The sequence below is a fragment of the Schistocerca gregaria genome, chromosome 6 (genome assembly GCF_023897955.1).
Source record: "Schistocerca gregaria isolate iqSchGreg1 chromosome 6, iqSchGreg1.2, whole genome shotgun sequence".
NCBI classification, from domain to species: domain Eukaryota; kingdom Metazoa; phylum Arthropoda; class Insecta; order Orthoptera; family Acrididae; genus Schistocerca; species Schistocerca gregaria.
Window position 1 is genome coordinate 382301349 of NC_064925.1, and position 19053 is coordinate 382320401.

A 19053-nucleotide genomic window follows, 5' to 3' on the forward strand; every position below is an offset into this window, starting at 1 on the left:
CCATTGCATAGACAAGGCTTGCTCTTGCAACTTAGATATAACTTCCATGTTCTTAACATCCTCATTTACTGAATAGACATCATTAATGCTATTGACCACATTATATGCCCGAGTGTGCAGTCACGTTAACTGGGTGCAAGAAGGGGACTGGCCCTCCTGGATGACAGCGAGCAATAACAAACATGTAGCACGTGCGGCACTTACCTCCCCGACTACCTGCTAGGTGATGTTTACAATCTTGTCCAATACCCTACACAGCTGCTGGCATAATTCCACATCATGGCCTCCTTGGATACCTTTGTAATCTGGAGCTTGTACTGCGACCAATTCTTTTATAAATATTACAGCCCCAGAACACCTTGTGATTTCACATGAAACCAAAGCTGAAACCACAAAAACAATTAACAGAACAAGAATACAACAAAACACTTCCTCACAGTTCTAATACAATGTGGCTAAAATGCACCAATGTACACCTGTATACATCTTCGTAATTATGCTCTGTGCTAACTTTTGATACCTTCTCTTAAGGATTCGAAAGGGAAAGGTTGCATTTGGAGCTGGTCAAGCTTGAACACAACACTTCTGGTGTGGTACGTGACTATGCACAGTAACTGAATATGTATTGGTTTACTTAGTTTACATAGGTATACAGAAAATTCATACTTTCTTTTGCTTAAAACATTAAAATAAGTAATGCTTAAAACATCAATATCTTGCAATTTTTTTAGAATGTAAAACCTTTCAAAATATTTAAAGGTAATTACTGAAATTCTAAATTATCCAAAATTTCCCTAACCCTTCAATGTTAGAATCAATAACCTTTAAAAAAAATTACAATGGTACAAGGTATTTAGAATAATCACTGAAGTTCTAGTTTTAGCTGCTTTCCCTTTTCTTTAAACATTAAAATCAATAATTTTAAAAATTTAAGATCATCCAAGGTATTCTTTGTAAATCAAATAATCTTAAGTTCAGAAGCTCTTCCACATTAGTGCACTGTAACTGGCCATAGGGATACTGACATGTGAATGACTTTACACCAGTTCAACCAAGATGGTTGTCAGAAAACCAACATTACAGTAGTTACAGAAGAAGCAACAACAAATTTAATTACAATTCAGTGAAGCATAACATGCACTAATGTGGGTGCACACAAATCAACCTTTCTTCAGTACAGTACACGCATCAGTACATCGCATGCTTTACTACAGTCCCAGGCTAAGGACAAACTTTGTGTATGACAAAATATCACTATCAGTTTTAACAAACATTACATTCATCCTGCCTGTTAAAGATGAGGCAGTTTGGACCAATACAGTTAAACTTTTGTGGGATTGATATTACAGTTTTGTACTTACAGGAATTAATTAACACCCTTACATGCAAATATTGACGTATGGAACCTGAGAACATGTATCCACAATCACAAATTGCCCTGAAACTGACATCACTTCTCTAGAATATAATCCACATAGTTCAACATTGTTACACAGCCCGGAAGGCCTACGCCAGAAAGGCATATGATTAACTGCACATACATGGACATTTGTAGAAGTACAAACCGAAACTTATACAGTGGTATCAACATCATAGAGAAAACTAATGGCAAAGTTGTTAATGCTACAAAAAACACATAATGCGTATATAGCCAGAAATAGACCTACTCATACAGACAGTAGTGGCAATATACTGTGGCATGTTTTCTCATTGAGAAGTGCATAGATGCACAAAGCAGCATGGCATTAGGCCGAAGTCAACAGTGCCAAAAAGAATAAAGAACAAAGAACTTCGAAACGTGCAAGCAAGTGGTGTTTCCTGGAAAACCAGGCACGAAACACCACAATTAAAATCATTATCTTTTTTAAGGAACTGTTTTAGCAGCTAGAAAGAAAGTCAGTTTGTAAATATCTCTCTTTACAAAACACGGATGATGTTTTATTTCAATAAAACAATACACTTTCAGTGACAGAATCACATATTTTATGACAGCTGCAAAGACAGACGTAAAATACTTCCAATAATTATAAAGCAACTGTGGACAGTGTGGCCACAAAGATGAAAAATTCCTGTGTTATGCTTCTACGGCAACCCCTTTTTTTGCCTCCACCCCCACACTGACGGCAGGCAGCTTTTACACCCACAATATATCTTTCCATGTGGTAAGTAGTATTTGTACAAAGTTTGGTTGAAATTAGTCTGATGGTTTAGTGGGAGTTGTCAAATATACATGCATGCATACATACATATGTACAATTATTTTTATAATATACATAGAATCTGACATAAGAATTAAATATTTGGCTGCTAAAGTTAATAGTAAATGGTATTATTTTGTTTGTTTCAGGACCACTGTTCCAAGTGCAGCCATCATTTCGCAGTGTTCCAATAGAACAGCGAGCAAGTCAGCAGGTGCCGATATGTATGGCCCCCATGCTGCTGGCCTCGAAGCTCGATAAGATACAGCATCACAGCCTGCTGGCCGCTGCAACACTGCTGGGTGGCGTGCCTGTCTTCCTCTTCCTGCTTGCAAGGGTGGGCAGCTGCATGTCTTACCTTCAGAATTCTTTGAAATCTTTTCTGTGGCTCTGTGAGGTACACTTCCAAGTAACTGGACTCATTGTAGTCTCTCTCTCTCTCTCTCTCTCTCTCTCTCTCTCTCTCTCTCTCTCTCTCTCTCTCTCTCTCCTCCCCTCCCCCTCCTCCTCCCCCTCCCCCCTCCCCCTCCCCCCTCCTCCATCCTCCTCCTCCTCCCCCCCTCCCCTCCCCCTCCCCCCTCCTCCCTCCTCCTCCTCCTCCCCCCTCTCCCCTCCCCCCCTCCTCCTCCCCCCCTCTCCTCCTCCTCTCCCTCTCCCCGTTTGTCTGTGCTGTGATTCTTTTTCAAATGAGTGAACCTTGGTGCATTGTAACGTTTGCTTTGTGTTTGCTATATGCTGGAGCGGTCATCAAAGAATATGTACTTGTTTGATTTGCTTCACAAAATTTCTCATTGCATTGTAGCATGCTTCTAAAGCAGGCTTTCAATTTTCTTTAGCTTAAAAGATACTCTGTCATCTGTTGAGAGTCTGATATTGTGCTGTGGAGAGAAATGTGATTTGCAGATAAAATTGATATTTACAGGTGTGAAAAAAATTTGAAAACTCTGAAATTCAGCTACAGAGCTCACCAGTTTGAATATGAATTGCAAATGGGAAAAATGTGCAGAATGTCAAATGAGATTTCATTCCAAAAAGCTAGACTGTCAAACTAAAATCGAAGATTATCATACAGAGAAAATTCCCTATAGTTACTGGTGCCAGGGAGATGCCTGTTTTAGATCATACTAAACACTGAAACACCCTGGTGTGAAAGAAGTAACGCAGTAACAGAAGAACCCAACAAAAATCTTAAGAATCGTAGGAAAGTAAGCTTAGCTTATTTTTTTTTAAATTATAAGAGCACTGAATAATGAAGTAGAAAAGCTTATAGCCTATTTGGAAAATTTAGCAAATTCTGAAGAGATTGACATCCTTTACATATCTGAACACTTCGGAACCATGGGTTAGAGAAGTTAAATTTAAAAGATTACACTCTCTCGTCTTACACATTCAGTACCATTTTGGAAAAAGGAGGAGTTGTTGCATATAGGAAGGCAGACCCCAAGTCCAAAAACATTGAAATGTATAGATTTTGTAGTGATCAGCACATAGAAGTGAGTGCTTTGGGGTTTATACTGAGAAATAGTTTACTTTTAATTGTAACTGTGTATGGATTCCTTACTAAGCTACTTGGCCTCAGCGCTGTGAGACTGTAGTTGTGTGTGTGTGTGTGTGTGTGTGTTTTCTATCTCTGACAAAGGCCTTGTTGGCTGGAAGCTCATTTTCTGACAGTCTTTTTTTTCTGCCTGTTGGTGACTCAGCATCTCTGCCATATGGTGAGTGATGACTATCCTTTTTTAATATTTTTACATTCCATCCTGGATTTTCCGTCTTCAAATTTTACTAAGCTACCTGTCAGACAACAGCAGGCAGTTAATTGTCTGTGGTGATTTCTGTATAGATCTGAAGGATTCTAATAGGAAAAATGATCTGAAAACCTTATTTGACTCCTACTGTTTTATCTCAGTAATTAACTTTCCAACATGAATAAAGGCAATAGAACTCCGATAACCCAGAGCAAAAGAATGGCTGTATACCCAGTAACAAATTCCCTTTGATAATGGTGCACAGTTAGTTAGGATAAGTAAAATAATCACTTATAGTTCAGGTTCCCCACAGTGGGAATCAATTAGAATAAGTAACAGCTCCAGGAGTTACACTTTTAAGAATAGTTGGACTGAAATTTACAGTGGGCAGAATGCTGACACAAAATTTGATATATTCCTTCGTTAATTCTTATTGTTATTTGAAAATAGCTTTCCTCATAAACCATTTAGAATGGACATTAAACCTCTGCGAAAAAAGGCCGTGAATCTCTAGAGGGTTTAAAATGGCTCTGAGCACTATGGGACTCAACTTCTGGGGTCATTAGTCCCCTAGAACTTAAAACTAGTTAAACCTAACTAACCTAAGGACATCACACACATCCATGCCTGAGGCAGGATTCGAACCTGTGACCATAGCGGTCTCGCTGTTCCAGACTGCAGCGCCTAGAACCGCACGGCCACTTCGGCCGGCTCTCTAGAGGGATTAAAGTGTCTTGTGAAAGGAAAAGGGAAATGTATCTGTTGGCAGCAATAAGTAAAGATCTTGCAATAGTTGCACAATGGAAAAATTGCACAAAATTAATGAGAAAAGTTTTGAGAAATTGAGAAACGTACATTTTATGTCAGAAATCAGTAATCCTGACAACAGATCATGTGCCTTATGTGGGATACCAAAGCTGCATGTTTGTTGAAGGATATAGTAATGGTTCTATCTCAGCTGTTGTGTACGGAAGTTTACTTTATTTAATTTAGCAGGATTGGCCAACTTTGACCTTAGGGGACATTTTCAACTGCTTTAGGTACCAACCTGTTGAAATATATCCAGTTATTTAACAGTGCATGTGACAGTTCTGAAAGCTAGCACATATACATAAAAGTGTAAGTGTGCTGAACACAGCCGTGGTTATACTAGAAATAATCATCATATTCTTAGACACAGCATGTATTCAGTTTTGTAGTTAAAAAATGGCCAATTATGTGAAATTAAATAAAGTAAACATGTGTAAACAATAACAAAGGTGGAACGATTACAGTGACCTTTAGACTTTAGTCAACACTGATGTAATGAAATGAGAGACAGAACCAGAGGTTTCAGAACAGGATAGCATCACTATAAATTTAAATGAATAAGTTACAGCTGTGTTTAATAACCATTTCTTAAATATAGCAAAAAGTGTAGGTACAAGTTGTTCAAGAGGAAAAACAAAACATTGTGTTTGGAAAACACTTTCATTAATTGCAATTACCCAAAATTAATAAGAAAGGACCAATTTATCCCCTAAATCTATGTAATAGCCACATTTACAAAAGAGATACAATCACAGTACTCTGTAGTAGTATCTCAAGTGAGTGACAGTAATATACTTAGTAATTCACAGTTTGGATTTCAGAAGAGTTACTGAACTGAGAATGACATTTCATGCTCACTCACCAAATTTTACAAGCATTAAATAACAAAATAAGAGTGTTTGGTATTCTATGTGACCTAACTAAGGCATTTGATTCTGTTAATCACAATATCCTCCTCAATAATATGAGGTTTTATGGAACTGATGGCATAGCCACCCAATGGATAATTTCATATCTAACAAAAATAATGCCTAAAGTTATACTTAATAATTCAGCAATGGATCCAGTGGTCTTCTGACTGTGGGAAATCACTTGTGGGGTTTCACAACTCTCAACTTTAAGTACACTGTTGTTTCTCATGTGTGTAAATGACTTTCGATCTAATCTAGAAAGTGTTCTGTTTGTAGATGAAAGTGTTGTTGTCTGCCCAAACATACATACTGCAACAGACCAATTGGTAAAAAATGCATTTAAAAGTAATACTGTTATTGAGTGGTTTTCAGGAAATGGTCTCTCTCTCAATTTCAAAAAGACAAAACATATTCAGTTCTGCATGTTGAAAAGTACTACACCAGTGATTATCTGCATGCCCCTGTTGATGGTTGTCGAGATGGCGTGTAGGCAGAAGACTCGGTAACAACATGAAGGGCAGCCTGAGTAGCATACAGCCAGTAAGGTGATACTTGAACTTGCCTAGTAGCTATGACACAGGCACCAGAATGTAAATTGTACAGCTTGTACGTGGGCAGACCAGTTCCTCATCCACAGATGATCAGTGTGCCACTCATCCTCAGTCAGCCAAATTTAGTGGCAGCTTGTAGACACTTTGTGATGGTTGCCTTCTTTTATTTCTTCATTTGTTGTCCTCAGTGTTGACATACTGTGCTGTGATACTGGCTGAAAATTGGGGTGTGGAAGTACAACACTGACTACTTTAAATAATGTAGCTGACAGGTGCACAGTTGCATTTCACAGTAGTTTACTTTCACTGTTCACAACACCCCCAATAATGTACAGTTATATATGTCCAGTGCACTATTGTTTTAACTTTCCATAAGCCTCATTAATAGTTGGCAGGCAAACCTACACATACTGCTACAATAGTTTACAAATGTTTATAATTAGTACAGAATTTATATTTGTTTATACATCAACAGTAGAATTTAAGTTACAAAACAATTACTGATTTCACCCTGTCACAAAAGTTACTAATTAGGAATACTCAAAAATAAATTAGAAAATCAATTACATACATAAAACTAAGCACAAAATTAGATCTGGTGTTATATTCTTTAAAACTGAGGGCCAACCTTTCTCTTTTATGAAAATGCATATTATACTCACGTATGTTAATGGTAAGCTGTTAAAAGTGAAAAACCAAATTTAAGGAGGCAGATGGCAAAACAAGAGGGGAAGAAAAAATATCCCAGCTTGCTTCATCACAACTTGTTAAATTCATGTGAGCATCCTGCAATTTAATATAGATGGTCTTCTGTCGGTATCGGTTTTGCAGATGGAATGGCCAGACAGTGAGAATGAGCTTGTGGATGATGGAGATTTTATATAGATGGTGACATTCTTCCCACCCCCACCCCCAGTCTCACCCCCAACCCTACACCTCTACACCCCCATCCCTACTGGTGACCAAATGTCAGTGTTCTCATCTGCTCTAATGTTCAATGTCAGGGTTTCAGTGTGTTCCTTTATGTGAAATTTGTATCCTGAAAGGTGTTATGACATCTCTTTGTGAAGTTACATTACATTTGTTCCACACTTTTTTCAAGGTGCTGAATCAGTTGTGTGTGTTTGGCTTTCCTCCTTCATAGTCTGACGAGGAGTCCACAGCTTGTCTGTACTTTCGGCCATCCATGTTTACATTCAGCTATGAGATCACTGCCTAGCCAGCAGATGTTCCCCACTTAGTCATCACCATTTGTTCTGAAAAAATTTAATTCCTGCTCTTGCTTATATCCTACTGTGCAACAGTATGTAAAAGGTGGTGGATATGGATTGCTACTTCGCAACTGAATTATGAAAAAAGGGAAAAAAGACTTGTAAAAGGTCAGCATGTAGCCATATTTATATAAATATGTGTAATACAAATGTAAAATGACAGCATCTACATCATCACAATAAATCATACAAATGTGAAATACAAAACTGGCTAACAAACTAACCCTTTTTATTAATCCTTCTGCCAGACAGAAAACATGATTGAGATTTATTACATTAAGAGGAATAGTAATAATATAATAATAAATGATGATGATGATGATGATGATGATGATGATGATGATCAGCTCTCATTTTGGTGCAGGTGGTGGAGCTAACACTTGTCGAGGAGGTGCAGGCCCAGGCACTGTTGCTGTTCCTCAGGGTGGCACAGGGAGACTGTGAGCTGTTCACACAGTTTGTGGGGCAAGAGAGCTACAAACTACTTCTGAAGATTCTCAGGTCATCTCGATGCAGTGCTGGACCTTACCTGTTGAAGGTAAATTTGTTGTAACAAACTATGGATAGTAAAGTAATGATAATTATTAGCTAAATATGCACATGGATGTTGAAAATTTAGTCAGTTAAGGTACTATACAGGGATTTGCAGAATACAGACATAGACGTAGATATAAAAAAGTGCAGTATTTCACTCACTTTTGGTGTCATAAATCATTTCTCTTTGCACTGTGAAAAATGAATGAGTCATCAGAGGAAAAGGGGGGGGGGGGGGGGAGACCTGATCCCCATTCCAGAGAGAAAATAACATGCTGCGTTCTTCTTACTGTAAAATCATTGATCATTGAATCATTCCAAATTTTGTTTGATGCCTCAGTTGTACACAGTTTTGTTAATAATTCTACATGTGGTACTAAGTCAAATGTTTTTTGGAAGTTCAGAATGCTGCATCTACATCTATATACATACTCTGCAAGCCACTGTATGGTAAATGGCAGAGACTGCCTTGTACCACTACTAGTGATTTCCTTTCATTTTCCGCTTACGAATGGAGTGAGGGACAAAAGACCGTCTACATGCCTCTGTGCAAGTCTTGATTTCCCTTACTTTGTCTTTGTGGCCCTTATACAAAAGATAACTTATTGACAGTAGAATTATTCTGCAGTTAGCTTCAGTGCTAATTCTCTAAATTTTCTTAGTAGTGTTTTGTGAAATGAGTGCCATCTTCCCTCCAGTTATTTTCATTTGAGTTCATGAATCATCCCAGTAATATTTGTGTGTAACTCAACCTGCTGGAGATCCCAAGCACTCGAGCATTACTCAAGAATGTGTCACACTAGTGTTAAATATGTAGTCTCCCAGTAAACTGTTGATCAACATCAACAAAAGCAAAACGAAGATAATGGAATGTAATCAAATTAAGTCGGGTGATGCTGAGGGAATTAGATTAGGAAATGAGACACTTAAAGGAGTAAAGGAGTTTTGCTATTTGGGGAGCAAAATAACTGATGATGGTCGAAGTAGAGAGGATATAAAATGTAGACTGGCAATGGCTAGGAAAGCGTTTCTGAAGAAGAAAAATTTGTTAACATCGAGTATAGATTTAAGTGTCAGGAAGTCATTTCTGAAAGTATTTGCATGGAGTGTAGCCTTGTATGGAAGTGAAACATGGACAATAAATAGTTTGGACAAGAAGAGAATAGAAGCTTTCGAAATGTGGTGCTACAGAAGAATGCTGAAGATTAGATGGGTAGATCACATAACTAACGAGGAGGTATTGAATAGGATTGGGGAGAAGAGAAGTTTTTGACACAACTTAACGAGAAGAAGGGATCAGTTGGTAGGACATGTTCTGAGGCATCAAGGGATCACCAATTTAGTATTAGAGGGTAGCATGGAGGGTAAAAATCCTAGAGGGAGACCAAAAGATGAATACACTAAGCAGATTCAGAAGGATGTAGGTTGCAGTAGGTACTGGGAGATGAAGAGTCTTGCACAGAATAAAGTGGCATGGAGAGCTGTATCAAACCAGTCTCAGGACTGAAGTCCACAACAACAACAGTAAACTGAAATTGACCATTCACCTTCCCTACTACCATCCTTAAATCCTTGTTCCATTTCATATAGCTTTGCAGCTTTATACCTAGAAATTTAACTGATGTGACTTTGTAAAACAGCACACAGGATTGTTTCTCCCACTCGTCTACATTAACTTACATTTTTCTGCATTCAGAGCAAACTGCCATTCATCACACTAACTAGAAATTTTGTCTGTCGTCTGGTATCACCATAAGTTTCGAAAAGACATATGTGCTCCACATAAGTATCAAGACTGTAACTACAGAACTCTCCATGTAAAGACGATGGTATGAATCATCAAAACACACAGTGAAAAAGTAAAAAAGTGACTGATGCACAAAACTGTTTTACAATAATGAGTTCACGGTACTGAATTGGCTTTGATTTGCATTAAATACATCCCTTCACTGTAAAGCAGGGTCCTCTGTACTGTGCAGGCTGTCCTGGATGCATGCTGTGACAAACCTGTGCTGGGTTGTACCAGTGCTGTGAATGGGCCAACACGAGTGACGGTCCTGGCAAACACAGACGCGGTTGTTGTCAACTCATTCGTGTTGCGGGCTGTGGCGGGTGCATGGGCAGCGTGGGGCCCTGCAGGGGCACTTGGCCTCCTGCTGCGGGCGCTGCACATCCTGCTGAGGGATGACCACCCGTACCGGGAGTTCAACGCTGCGCAGATGAACCGCACCCACATTGTTGACAGTCTTCTTCTCTTTTGCAAGGTAAAGAAATATAGTTTTTTCTTGTACTGTATTTCCTTACAAATGTTGACCTAAAATCGCTCATTTTAAATTTACTTACACACTTCACCCTAATTTTATTTCAGTTTTACTTTTTTGATGCAAGTTGTGTTTTGCGAGAATGAAATAAACCATATTAGTGATTACAGTAAACATACCTGATGTTAAATCACACTGAAAATCAAATCTCACCAAATCAATTTGTTCTGTCATTTAGATACACATCTGATCATTATGTCAGGTTTTATAACTTTAATTTTGACTTTGTTTAGGTGTTCATTATTTGTGAGTTTACAATAGAAGTTTTAAATGCTTTCCACAAACGTGCCTTGAAGTGTATAATGGTAACATGTGCCTGGAGAGTTCATGGATATTAAGGTGGTGCACTTGAAGGCTGATCATGAAAATGAGATGAAATGTTTTCTAACTTGACTACAAACTCAAAAAACACAAGCAACCAAACAAACTTATTTGTTGTGGAGAAATACATTGTTTGCTGGGACAAATTACATAAATGCTAACAAATTTAGTCAATGTAGTGCATAGTGTTAGCTTTCATGCAATAGTGATGTCCTTTACCTTTGTGTGACCATTGTTCTCTCTCAGACTTGGTTGCTGTAATACCCAGAATTGCTACATCATATTACTATGAATAACTTACAGTATTACAGTAGATTTAATCATTCATATATTTTTTTCATTACCACATCCAACAACTGCATCACATGTCCACTTTCAACATTGCATATCTCAACTAAAAATTTTCTGGTGATATTTCAGCTTTAGGATTTCTCATTGTGCATTCATTATAAATATAACTATTCTTCAGAAGTCTGCACATCTCCAGGGCAGGCTGGCAATCCAAAAAACTTGTGAAGTTGCTGCAACTGCTGTCCAACGCTGTGCAATTTTCTGCTGTTTCTGTACTGTGGTGGTATCGAGTGGCGAAGTAATATCTGATCTGGAGCTAAGACTTCCAGTTATTCAATCATGCTCACCTTACTGTTTTAGCATATGTGCTAACTTCTTCTGATTAAACTTTGTTTCTTGAACTGCTGCAGTTACTGCTGTAATTTGAGAGTAAAATTCCAATGTCCAATTGCTTCAGTATTCGGAACGTCACAATTACATGGATGAGGACTAATTCACAAACAGTCAGTCTCATTTAACAGGCGCTAATTGGGAGGATGTATAACAAGTTTTCTCTTGTCTCCCTGACATCAAAGCCACTGTCACAATTGCTCTTCCTCCATGTCTTGCACCGTATCTCCAAGGCAGGACCCGATGATATGGAATAAACCACCTGACTGGCAGGTGAGGCAAACATCGTATGAAGTTTAACACTTTCGTGACTAGCAAATACAGTGCATCCATCCATTTTATGGTACATGCACATAAATAAAACATACATCCAAACAATAGATTACGTAATTTATTAAGGAAATAAACTTTTTGCAGTGGAGATCACCATTTGTCACTCGAAAAGTGCTTGTGCAATATATCACTTCACAAGAGTAATGTGTTATGCTACGTTAGGAGTTCCGTGCCGTCCCTGAAACCTCAGCACAGTATCTCTATCTTTATATTTGACATATAAAAACAAAGATTTCAAGACTTACTAAGTGGGAAAGCGCCAGTAGACAGGCACAATAAATAAAACACACACACAAAATTTCTAGCTTTCGCAACCGACTGTTGCTTCTTCAGGAAAGAGGGAAGGAGAGGGAAAGATGAAAGGATGCGGGTTTTAAGGGAGAGGGTAAGGAGTCATTCCAATCCCGGAAGCGGAAAGACTTACCTTAGGGGGGAAAAAGGATAGTTGTACACTCACATACGCACACATATCCATCCGCACATACACAGACACAAGCAGACATTTGTAAAGGCAAAGAGTTTGGGCAGAGATGTCAGTCGAGGTGGAAGTACAGAGGCAAAGAAGTTGTTGAAAGACAGGTGAGGTATTAGCGGCGGCAACTTGAAATTAGCGGAGGTTGAGGCCTGGCGGATATCAAGAAGAGAGGATATACTGAAGGGCAAGTTCCCATCTCCGGAGTTCGGATAGGTTGGTGTTGGTAGGAAGTATCCAGAAAACCCGGACGGTGTAACACTGTGCCAAGATGTGCTGGCCGTGCACCAAGGCATGTTTAGCCACAGGGTGATACCCATTACCAACAAACACTGTCTGCCTGTGTCCATTCATGTGAATGGACAGTTTGTTGCTGGTCATTCCCACATAGAAAGCATCACAGTGTAGGCAGGTCAGTTGGTAAATGACGTGGGTGCTTTCACACGTGACTCTGCCTTTGATTGTGTACACCTTCTGGGTTACAGGACTGAAGTAGGTGGTGGTGGGAGAGTGTATAGGACAGGTTTTACACCGGGGGCAGTTACAAGGGTAGGAGACAGAGGGTAGGGAAGATGGTTTGGGGATTTCATAGGGATGAACCAAGAGGTTATGAAGGTTAGGTGGACGGCGGAACCTTCGTAACCTTCGTAACCTCTTGGTTCATCCCTATAAAATCCCCAAACCACTTTCCCTACCCTCTGGCTCCTACCCTTGTAACCGCCCCCGGTGTAAAACCTGTCCTATGCACCCTCCCACAACCACCTACTCCAGTCCTGTAACCCGGAAGGTGTACACGATCAAAGGCAGAGCCACGTGTGAAAGCACCCATGTGATTTACCAACTGACCTGCCTGCGCTGTGATGCTTTCTATGTGGGAATGACCAGCAACAAAACTGTCAATTCGCATGAATGGACACAGGCAGACAGTGTTTGTTGGTAATGACGATCACCCTGTGGCTAAACATGCCTTGGTGCTCGGCCAGCACATCTTGGCACAGTGTTACACCGTCCGGGTTTTCTGGATACTTCCCACCAACACCAACGTATCCGAACTCCGGAGATGGGAACTTGCCCTTCAGTATATCCTCTCTTCTCGATATCTGCCATGCCTCAACCTTCGCTAATTTCAAGTTGCTGCCGCTCGTACCTCGCCTGTCTTTCAACAACTTCTTTGCCTCTGTACTTCCGCCTCAACTGACATCTCTGCCCAAAATCTTTGCCTTTACAAATGTCTGCTTGTGTCTGAGTATGTGCGGATGGATATGTGTGTGTGTGTGCGCGAGTGTACACCTGTCCTTTTTCCCCCCCTAAGGTAAGTCTTTCCGCTCCCGGGATTGGAATGACGCATTACCCTCTCCCTTAAAACCCACATCCTTTCATCTTTCCCTCTCCTTCCCTCTTTCCTGAAGAAGCAACCGTCGGTTGTGAAAGCTAGAAATTTTGTGTGTTTGTTTGTGTGTTTTATTTATTGTGCCTGTCTACTGGCGCTTGCCCGCTTGGTAAGTCTTGGAATCTTTGTTTTTAATATATTTTTCCCATGTGGAAGTTTCTTTCATTTCATTTTATTTTATTTATATTTGACATGTTATTTTATAACTTTTTTAGTTGTGAGTATTGTCCATCACTAAGAAGTCATAGGGATACACATCACTTATGTGGAGCAGTCTCTTTCAGTAGAGTAGTTGGCCATTGGGGAGGGCGGCTAGGGGGAGGGGGGGGGTTCCCCTTGGTAAACTTCAGTATTCGCAATTCTGGCAGCAAACATAGCATATCCGTTAACAGCTACTTTCACTTCCATTGGCTTTGCCAACTCTTGTGCTGATTGCACATTGCAACTCGAATTTGATGTGAGCTGCATTAAATATCTGTCTCTCAACAAATTAAAATTTCATATTTCAAATGAAATCATTAAGAACATAACAATTACCTGCAAAAATGCAGTGATGGGAAATCCAATGTTGATGGAAGTGTCTGGTAGGCACAAAAACAGAAGGACGAAAGAGCAGCTGTGGAGGGGCTGAGGATCTTACATGAGTTGCGAAACAACCTTTTAGGTCGAGGATTTTGTATATTCCACCACTAGGTCATCGACTCTGCTCTATACAGCCAATTGATGGTCAAGTGCACGTAAAATTCTGTGCATCAGAGCTGTAATACAGTATTTCTGCTTTCATAGTTGTCCCTATCACTGAACACTCTGCTTTCTGGGACTAGTCTAAAATTTCTGGCTGACGTGGCTTCCCCACCTGTGCCAACTGAAGTGAAAGTACTGGCAACAGCTCAATATACTTCGCTGCCTCAGTAACACCAGCTGGAGTGCAGCCTTTTGCATCTCTACAACATCCTGATTGAGACTATGGGAGTCTCGCATATGGTTCTGCATCAGCCTCACCATTGTGGATACAACAACAGCTTCAAATTTACGTTATACATGTTTATAGCTTCCCTGAATATCCCAAATACTGTGCCCTTTCCCCTGGTAGGGATCTCCACCTCACACAACAGTGACCAAGAACTAGGTTTACTGTTGCTGCATGACTCCATTGTCTCTGTTCGGAACTGAAACTTCCTTCACTGTCACCTGTGGACAGAGAGACATCGCATTTGCCCTCCTGATGTGTGCCCTGACCTCAGTTTGTCTAAGTCTCACAAGGTCCGAAACATTCTGTCGACCCCATGATTTTTGGTACCTGTTCTTGGCTGTCTTTGAGAAGTACCCAGGTTCAGAAGTAGTTTTCACAAATGGCTCAACAGTTGATGGATGAATGGACTTCGTGTTCACACATGCACAGTGTGTGAATCCACTCTCTGTCAGACGGCTGCAGTGTCTTCACTGCTGAATTGATAGCCATTAAATTTACCCTTAGCCTTGTTCATTCTTGCACTGGCAACAGTATCTTAATCTGTACTTACCCTCCTCCCCTCCCCCCTTGGCCGCTATAGACCAGTGCTACTCTCCTCACCCACAAGGATCTTGTCTCTGACCTCCATGAAACTGGGTGGCCTGTTATTTTTGGACCTGCAGTCATTTTGGGATTTTGGGATATGAATGAGCTGACTGGTTGGCTAAACAGGCCACAGGATGCCGATTGAGGAAATGGGCATCCCTGAACCGGACCTTCTGTTGTTCATATGCTATAGATTTCTGAAAGTCTGGAACTCAGATTGGTCTGCCTTGATCTCACCCAACAAACTGAGAACACTTAAGGAGACCATGACCACATGGTAGTCTTCTCTGGGTGCTTCTAGCAGGGAATCCATTGTCCTCTGAAGACTCCCCATTGGTCACACTTGACTGGCCCATGGCCACATTCTCTGACATGAGGATCCCTATCAGTTACAATGTAGAGCCCACCTGGCAGTGGCTCACTTACTCATAGACTGTCCAAATTTGGCTACTTTGAGGCAACATCTTAATCTTCCTGACGCACTATCTGTGGTAATAGCATACAATGTCTGACCTGGTGTTGTTATGCCCATGAAGGTGGTTTCTATTCATCCTCGAAAGGTAGAGCTTTTTGACACCGGGGACTACCTGAAGGGTTGGGAACGGTTTGTGGGACACACCTCTTCATCCCTCTTTTCCCCCTAACCCCGAAGAGGTCCCTCAGGGCCCTTGCTGGGTGGCCCAGCCTGGCCTGTACCCTTTCTACCTTTTTGCTCTTTTTCCTTTCTTGTTTGAACACCTTGACTTGACTGATCTTTTAATTACTTGTCTGTGTTGTCTTTTTTCTGGAATTTTATCTGTTTTTTATTGTGTTAGTTGCACTTAGGCTTTCCAGGATTTGCCTTTCGCCTTCTTCCTTTGATTACCACTCCTGGTTTTCCACTTAATGGATGAAGAGACTGACGACCATGCAGTTTTGCCCCTTTCACTACATACCAATGATCCAATCAACCAACCTGCCACTGGCGGGGTAGAATATGGCTATGGTGGAATTAGGATAGGATGTGCTGGGTGTGTGTGTAGAACAGGTCTTGTGCCTGGGTCTTCTATGGCAGTATGACCCATGTGGTGAGGCATAAGGGCCCAGATATTGTAGCTGATTGTAGTTAGGAATTTCCTCATTTCTGGGCAGCATCATTAGTAAATGAAGCTCTTTCAAAGTTTATAGTAAAGTTGTTAGAGTGTGGGATGATTGGGGAGATATGGGTGCTCTCTAGCAGCGTGTTCCTGGGGAGGGAGAGGGTAGGGGTCTCAGCATTAGGAATGTGTGAGGATATTGCACAGAAAATGCATTTGCTGACTTAGTATAGAGGATAATACGTGACTGTGAAGCACTTAGTAGGACCTTCAACATACTGGGCAGTTGAACAGACTGAATGAGAGAGACTTTTCGGTGTGGAAACTTTGGCAGCTATGGAGCCTTTAGAAATGTGGTGGTTAATAGACAGAAAGAAGGCACACTGGGCTGAGGAGGACCAGGTGAAGTGGTTGGGAGAGAGTGTGTTGAGGCTGTGGAGGAAAGAGAATAGTGTATTTTGGCCTCAGGTCCAGAACATAGTGATATTATTGACGAACCTGAGCAAGATGAGGGGTTTGAGTTTTTGGGTGACTAGGAAGGTTTTCTATACAAGTCTCATGAATGGGTTGGCATAGGGGGCTGCAATCATAAACATAATTGCCCTTTTGTCCCCTCACACTCAAGGGGCTACTGGGTTTTTGAGAAGCTCTGATTCTTTTCATAACATGCCTTATCTTCATGAATCCAAAGATAAGGTTGATTCCCCACTCTTATTGATTTGGGCCCAGGCTGGTTGACACTTTTACATTGTTCTGTTATGATCATTAGTTTGTGTTTTACATCTACCTCTACATATGTACTCCACAAACCACTGTATGGTGCATGGTGGAGGGTACCTTGTACCACTTCTAGTCATTTCCTCGCCTGCTCCACCCATGAATGGAATGAGGGAAAACCAAACTTGTAACAGTAAAACCCTCAAAAGGGTGCCCATAAACTTTGAGAATGGACATGGCTGTGCTGACATGGTTAGTTGTGGGTTGAATGACAGAGGTAGTTGTTGCGAGCATGAGTTTGGCAGTGAAAGAGAAGTGAAAACAGGCCACATGGGGGCCGCACTGAGCTGCCCACAGTGGCACCATCTTTGAAGTTCCACCACAAGATGTTGGCACTCTTCGAGCCTCTGCTATTGGGTCATTTTGGAAGTATTGAACTCCTGGTGACTAGCAGATGTTCAGAATGTTCTGAAAACATATCAGAATTTCCTGTGTTTGCTGGCTGTTGGGGCAAAGAATGGAGGAAACAGCCATCATGACTGGCCAGAGGTACCACCTAAAATGCTGAATTTAAGATATCTCAATAAAACATATGAACTGATTAAGGTATGAAAAGCCAGTGCCAGATATAAAAGGAGAAAATTATGATGAGCGTGAAGGTTTAGCTGCACCCTTGGTGCAATGTATTATTTCTATGTTACTTTATGTTAAATCAAACAATGGAAACTCCAGGTAGGAATTTAGCAATGTAGGAAAAGACAGATTGCTATTTAATCATAATGAAGGCACGTCAAGTTGCAGACAGGCACAATTATGAGACACTCACATATAGCTTTTGGCCACAGCCTTCATCAGTAAAATACACACACACACACACACACACACACACACACACACACACACACACACACACACACACACACACACACAGGGCTGCAAATAAACAGGGTGGGAGATGAGATTGGGGAGGAGATGACTGGACAGAGAGGGTGTAAACTGTTGGGTGGAGGTTGTGGGGATACTATGTTAGTGTAGGTTGAAGCCAAGATAATTATGGGAGTGTGGAGGTTGTGGGGATACTATGTTAGTGTAGGTTGAAGCCAAGATAATTATGGGAGTGGAGAATATATTGTAAGGATAACTGCCATCTGTGCTGTTCAGAAAAACCAGTGGTGGAGGGGAACGTCTGGATGGCTGGAGTGGTGAAGCAGCCATTGAAATCAAGTGTTTTATGTTCAGCTGCATGTTGTGCCACAGGCTGATCTGCTTTGCTTTTGGCCACAGTTGGCAGTGGCTGTTCATCCTGATGGACAGATGGTTGGTAGTCATACCAATATAAAAAGCTGTGCAATAATTACAACAGAGTTGGGAAATGAGATAGCTGTTTTCACAGGGGGCCCAGCCCATAATGGGATAGTACAGAACTGGAATACGAAGTGATAGGTGCAAAACTTGCCCAATCCACACACCCGAGTCTTCCACAGGGATGTGATCTTGGAGGCAAGGAGTTGGGTTGGGAGTGGCATAAGGATGAGCTACGACATTGTGGAGGTTGAGTGGGCTACGGCATTGTGTAGGTTGGGTGGGCAACAGAACACTGCTTTAGGAGTGGTGGGAAGTATCTCGGGTAGGATGTCCCTCATTTCAGGGCACTGTGATAGGTAATCAAAGACCAGCAAAGGATGTGGTACACTTGTTTCAGGCTGAGATGGTACTGGTACTCACTCATTACAACTCTGGACTGGAAGAACTGAACCACATCCTTCACTAGGTACTAGTACTCAACCAGCAACCAGTATCACCCACCCCCCCCCCCCCCACCCCCCCTCCCCACCCTCCGACGCGTGCACTCCCCAGAAGGAAAACTGAACCACATCTTTTGCTAGGGCTTTGATTTCTTGTCATTGTGCTCTGGATCCAACCTGAGATACTTCCCACCCCTCCTAAACTGGTGTTCTGTTGCTTATTTAACCTCCGTAATGTCCTCATCCGTCCCTATGCCACTCTCAATCCCACCCAATTGCTACAAAGAACTTATACCTGTGTTCCACCCAGGTGCAAAACCTGCCCAGTCCACCCACCCAGCACTTCCTATCCCAGTCCCATTACAGGTTTATCCTACCGCTTCGAGATCCTTGACCGCCTGTGCAGCCAGCTCACTTAC

The 19053-nt window shown here is 41.2% G+C and overlaps 1 protein-coding gene across 4 annotated transcripts in view; it reads left to right on the forward strand.

Moving 5' to 3' along the window:
- LOC126278092 (lysosomal-trafficking regulator) overlaps positions 1–19053 on the forward strand; it is a 543055-nt gene that overhangs the window by 273799 nt on the left and 250203 nt on the right. For 2 of the 4 annotated variants that reach the window (XM_049977936.1, XM_049977935.1), the window contains exons 27-29: positions 2348–2595; positions 7851–8024; positions 10000–10284. In XM_049977936.1, the coding sequence (XP_049833893.1) occupies positions 2348–2595; positions 7851–8024; positions 10000–10284 (707 nt within the window). The remainder of the gene's footprint in view (positions 1–2347; positions 2596–7850; positions 8025–9999; positions 10285–19053) is intronic. The other 2 variants (XM_049977937.1, XM_049977938.1) reach the window with 1 other exon arrangement.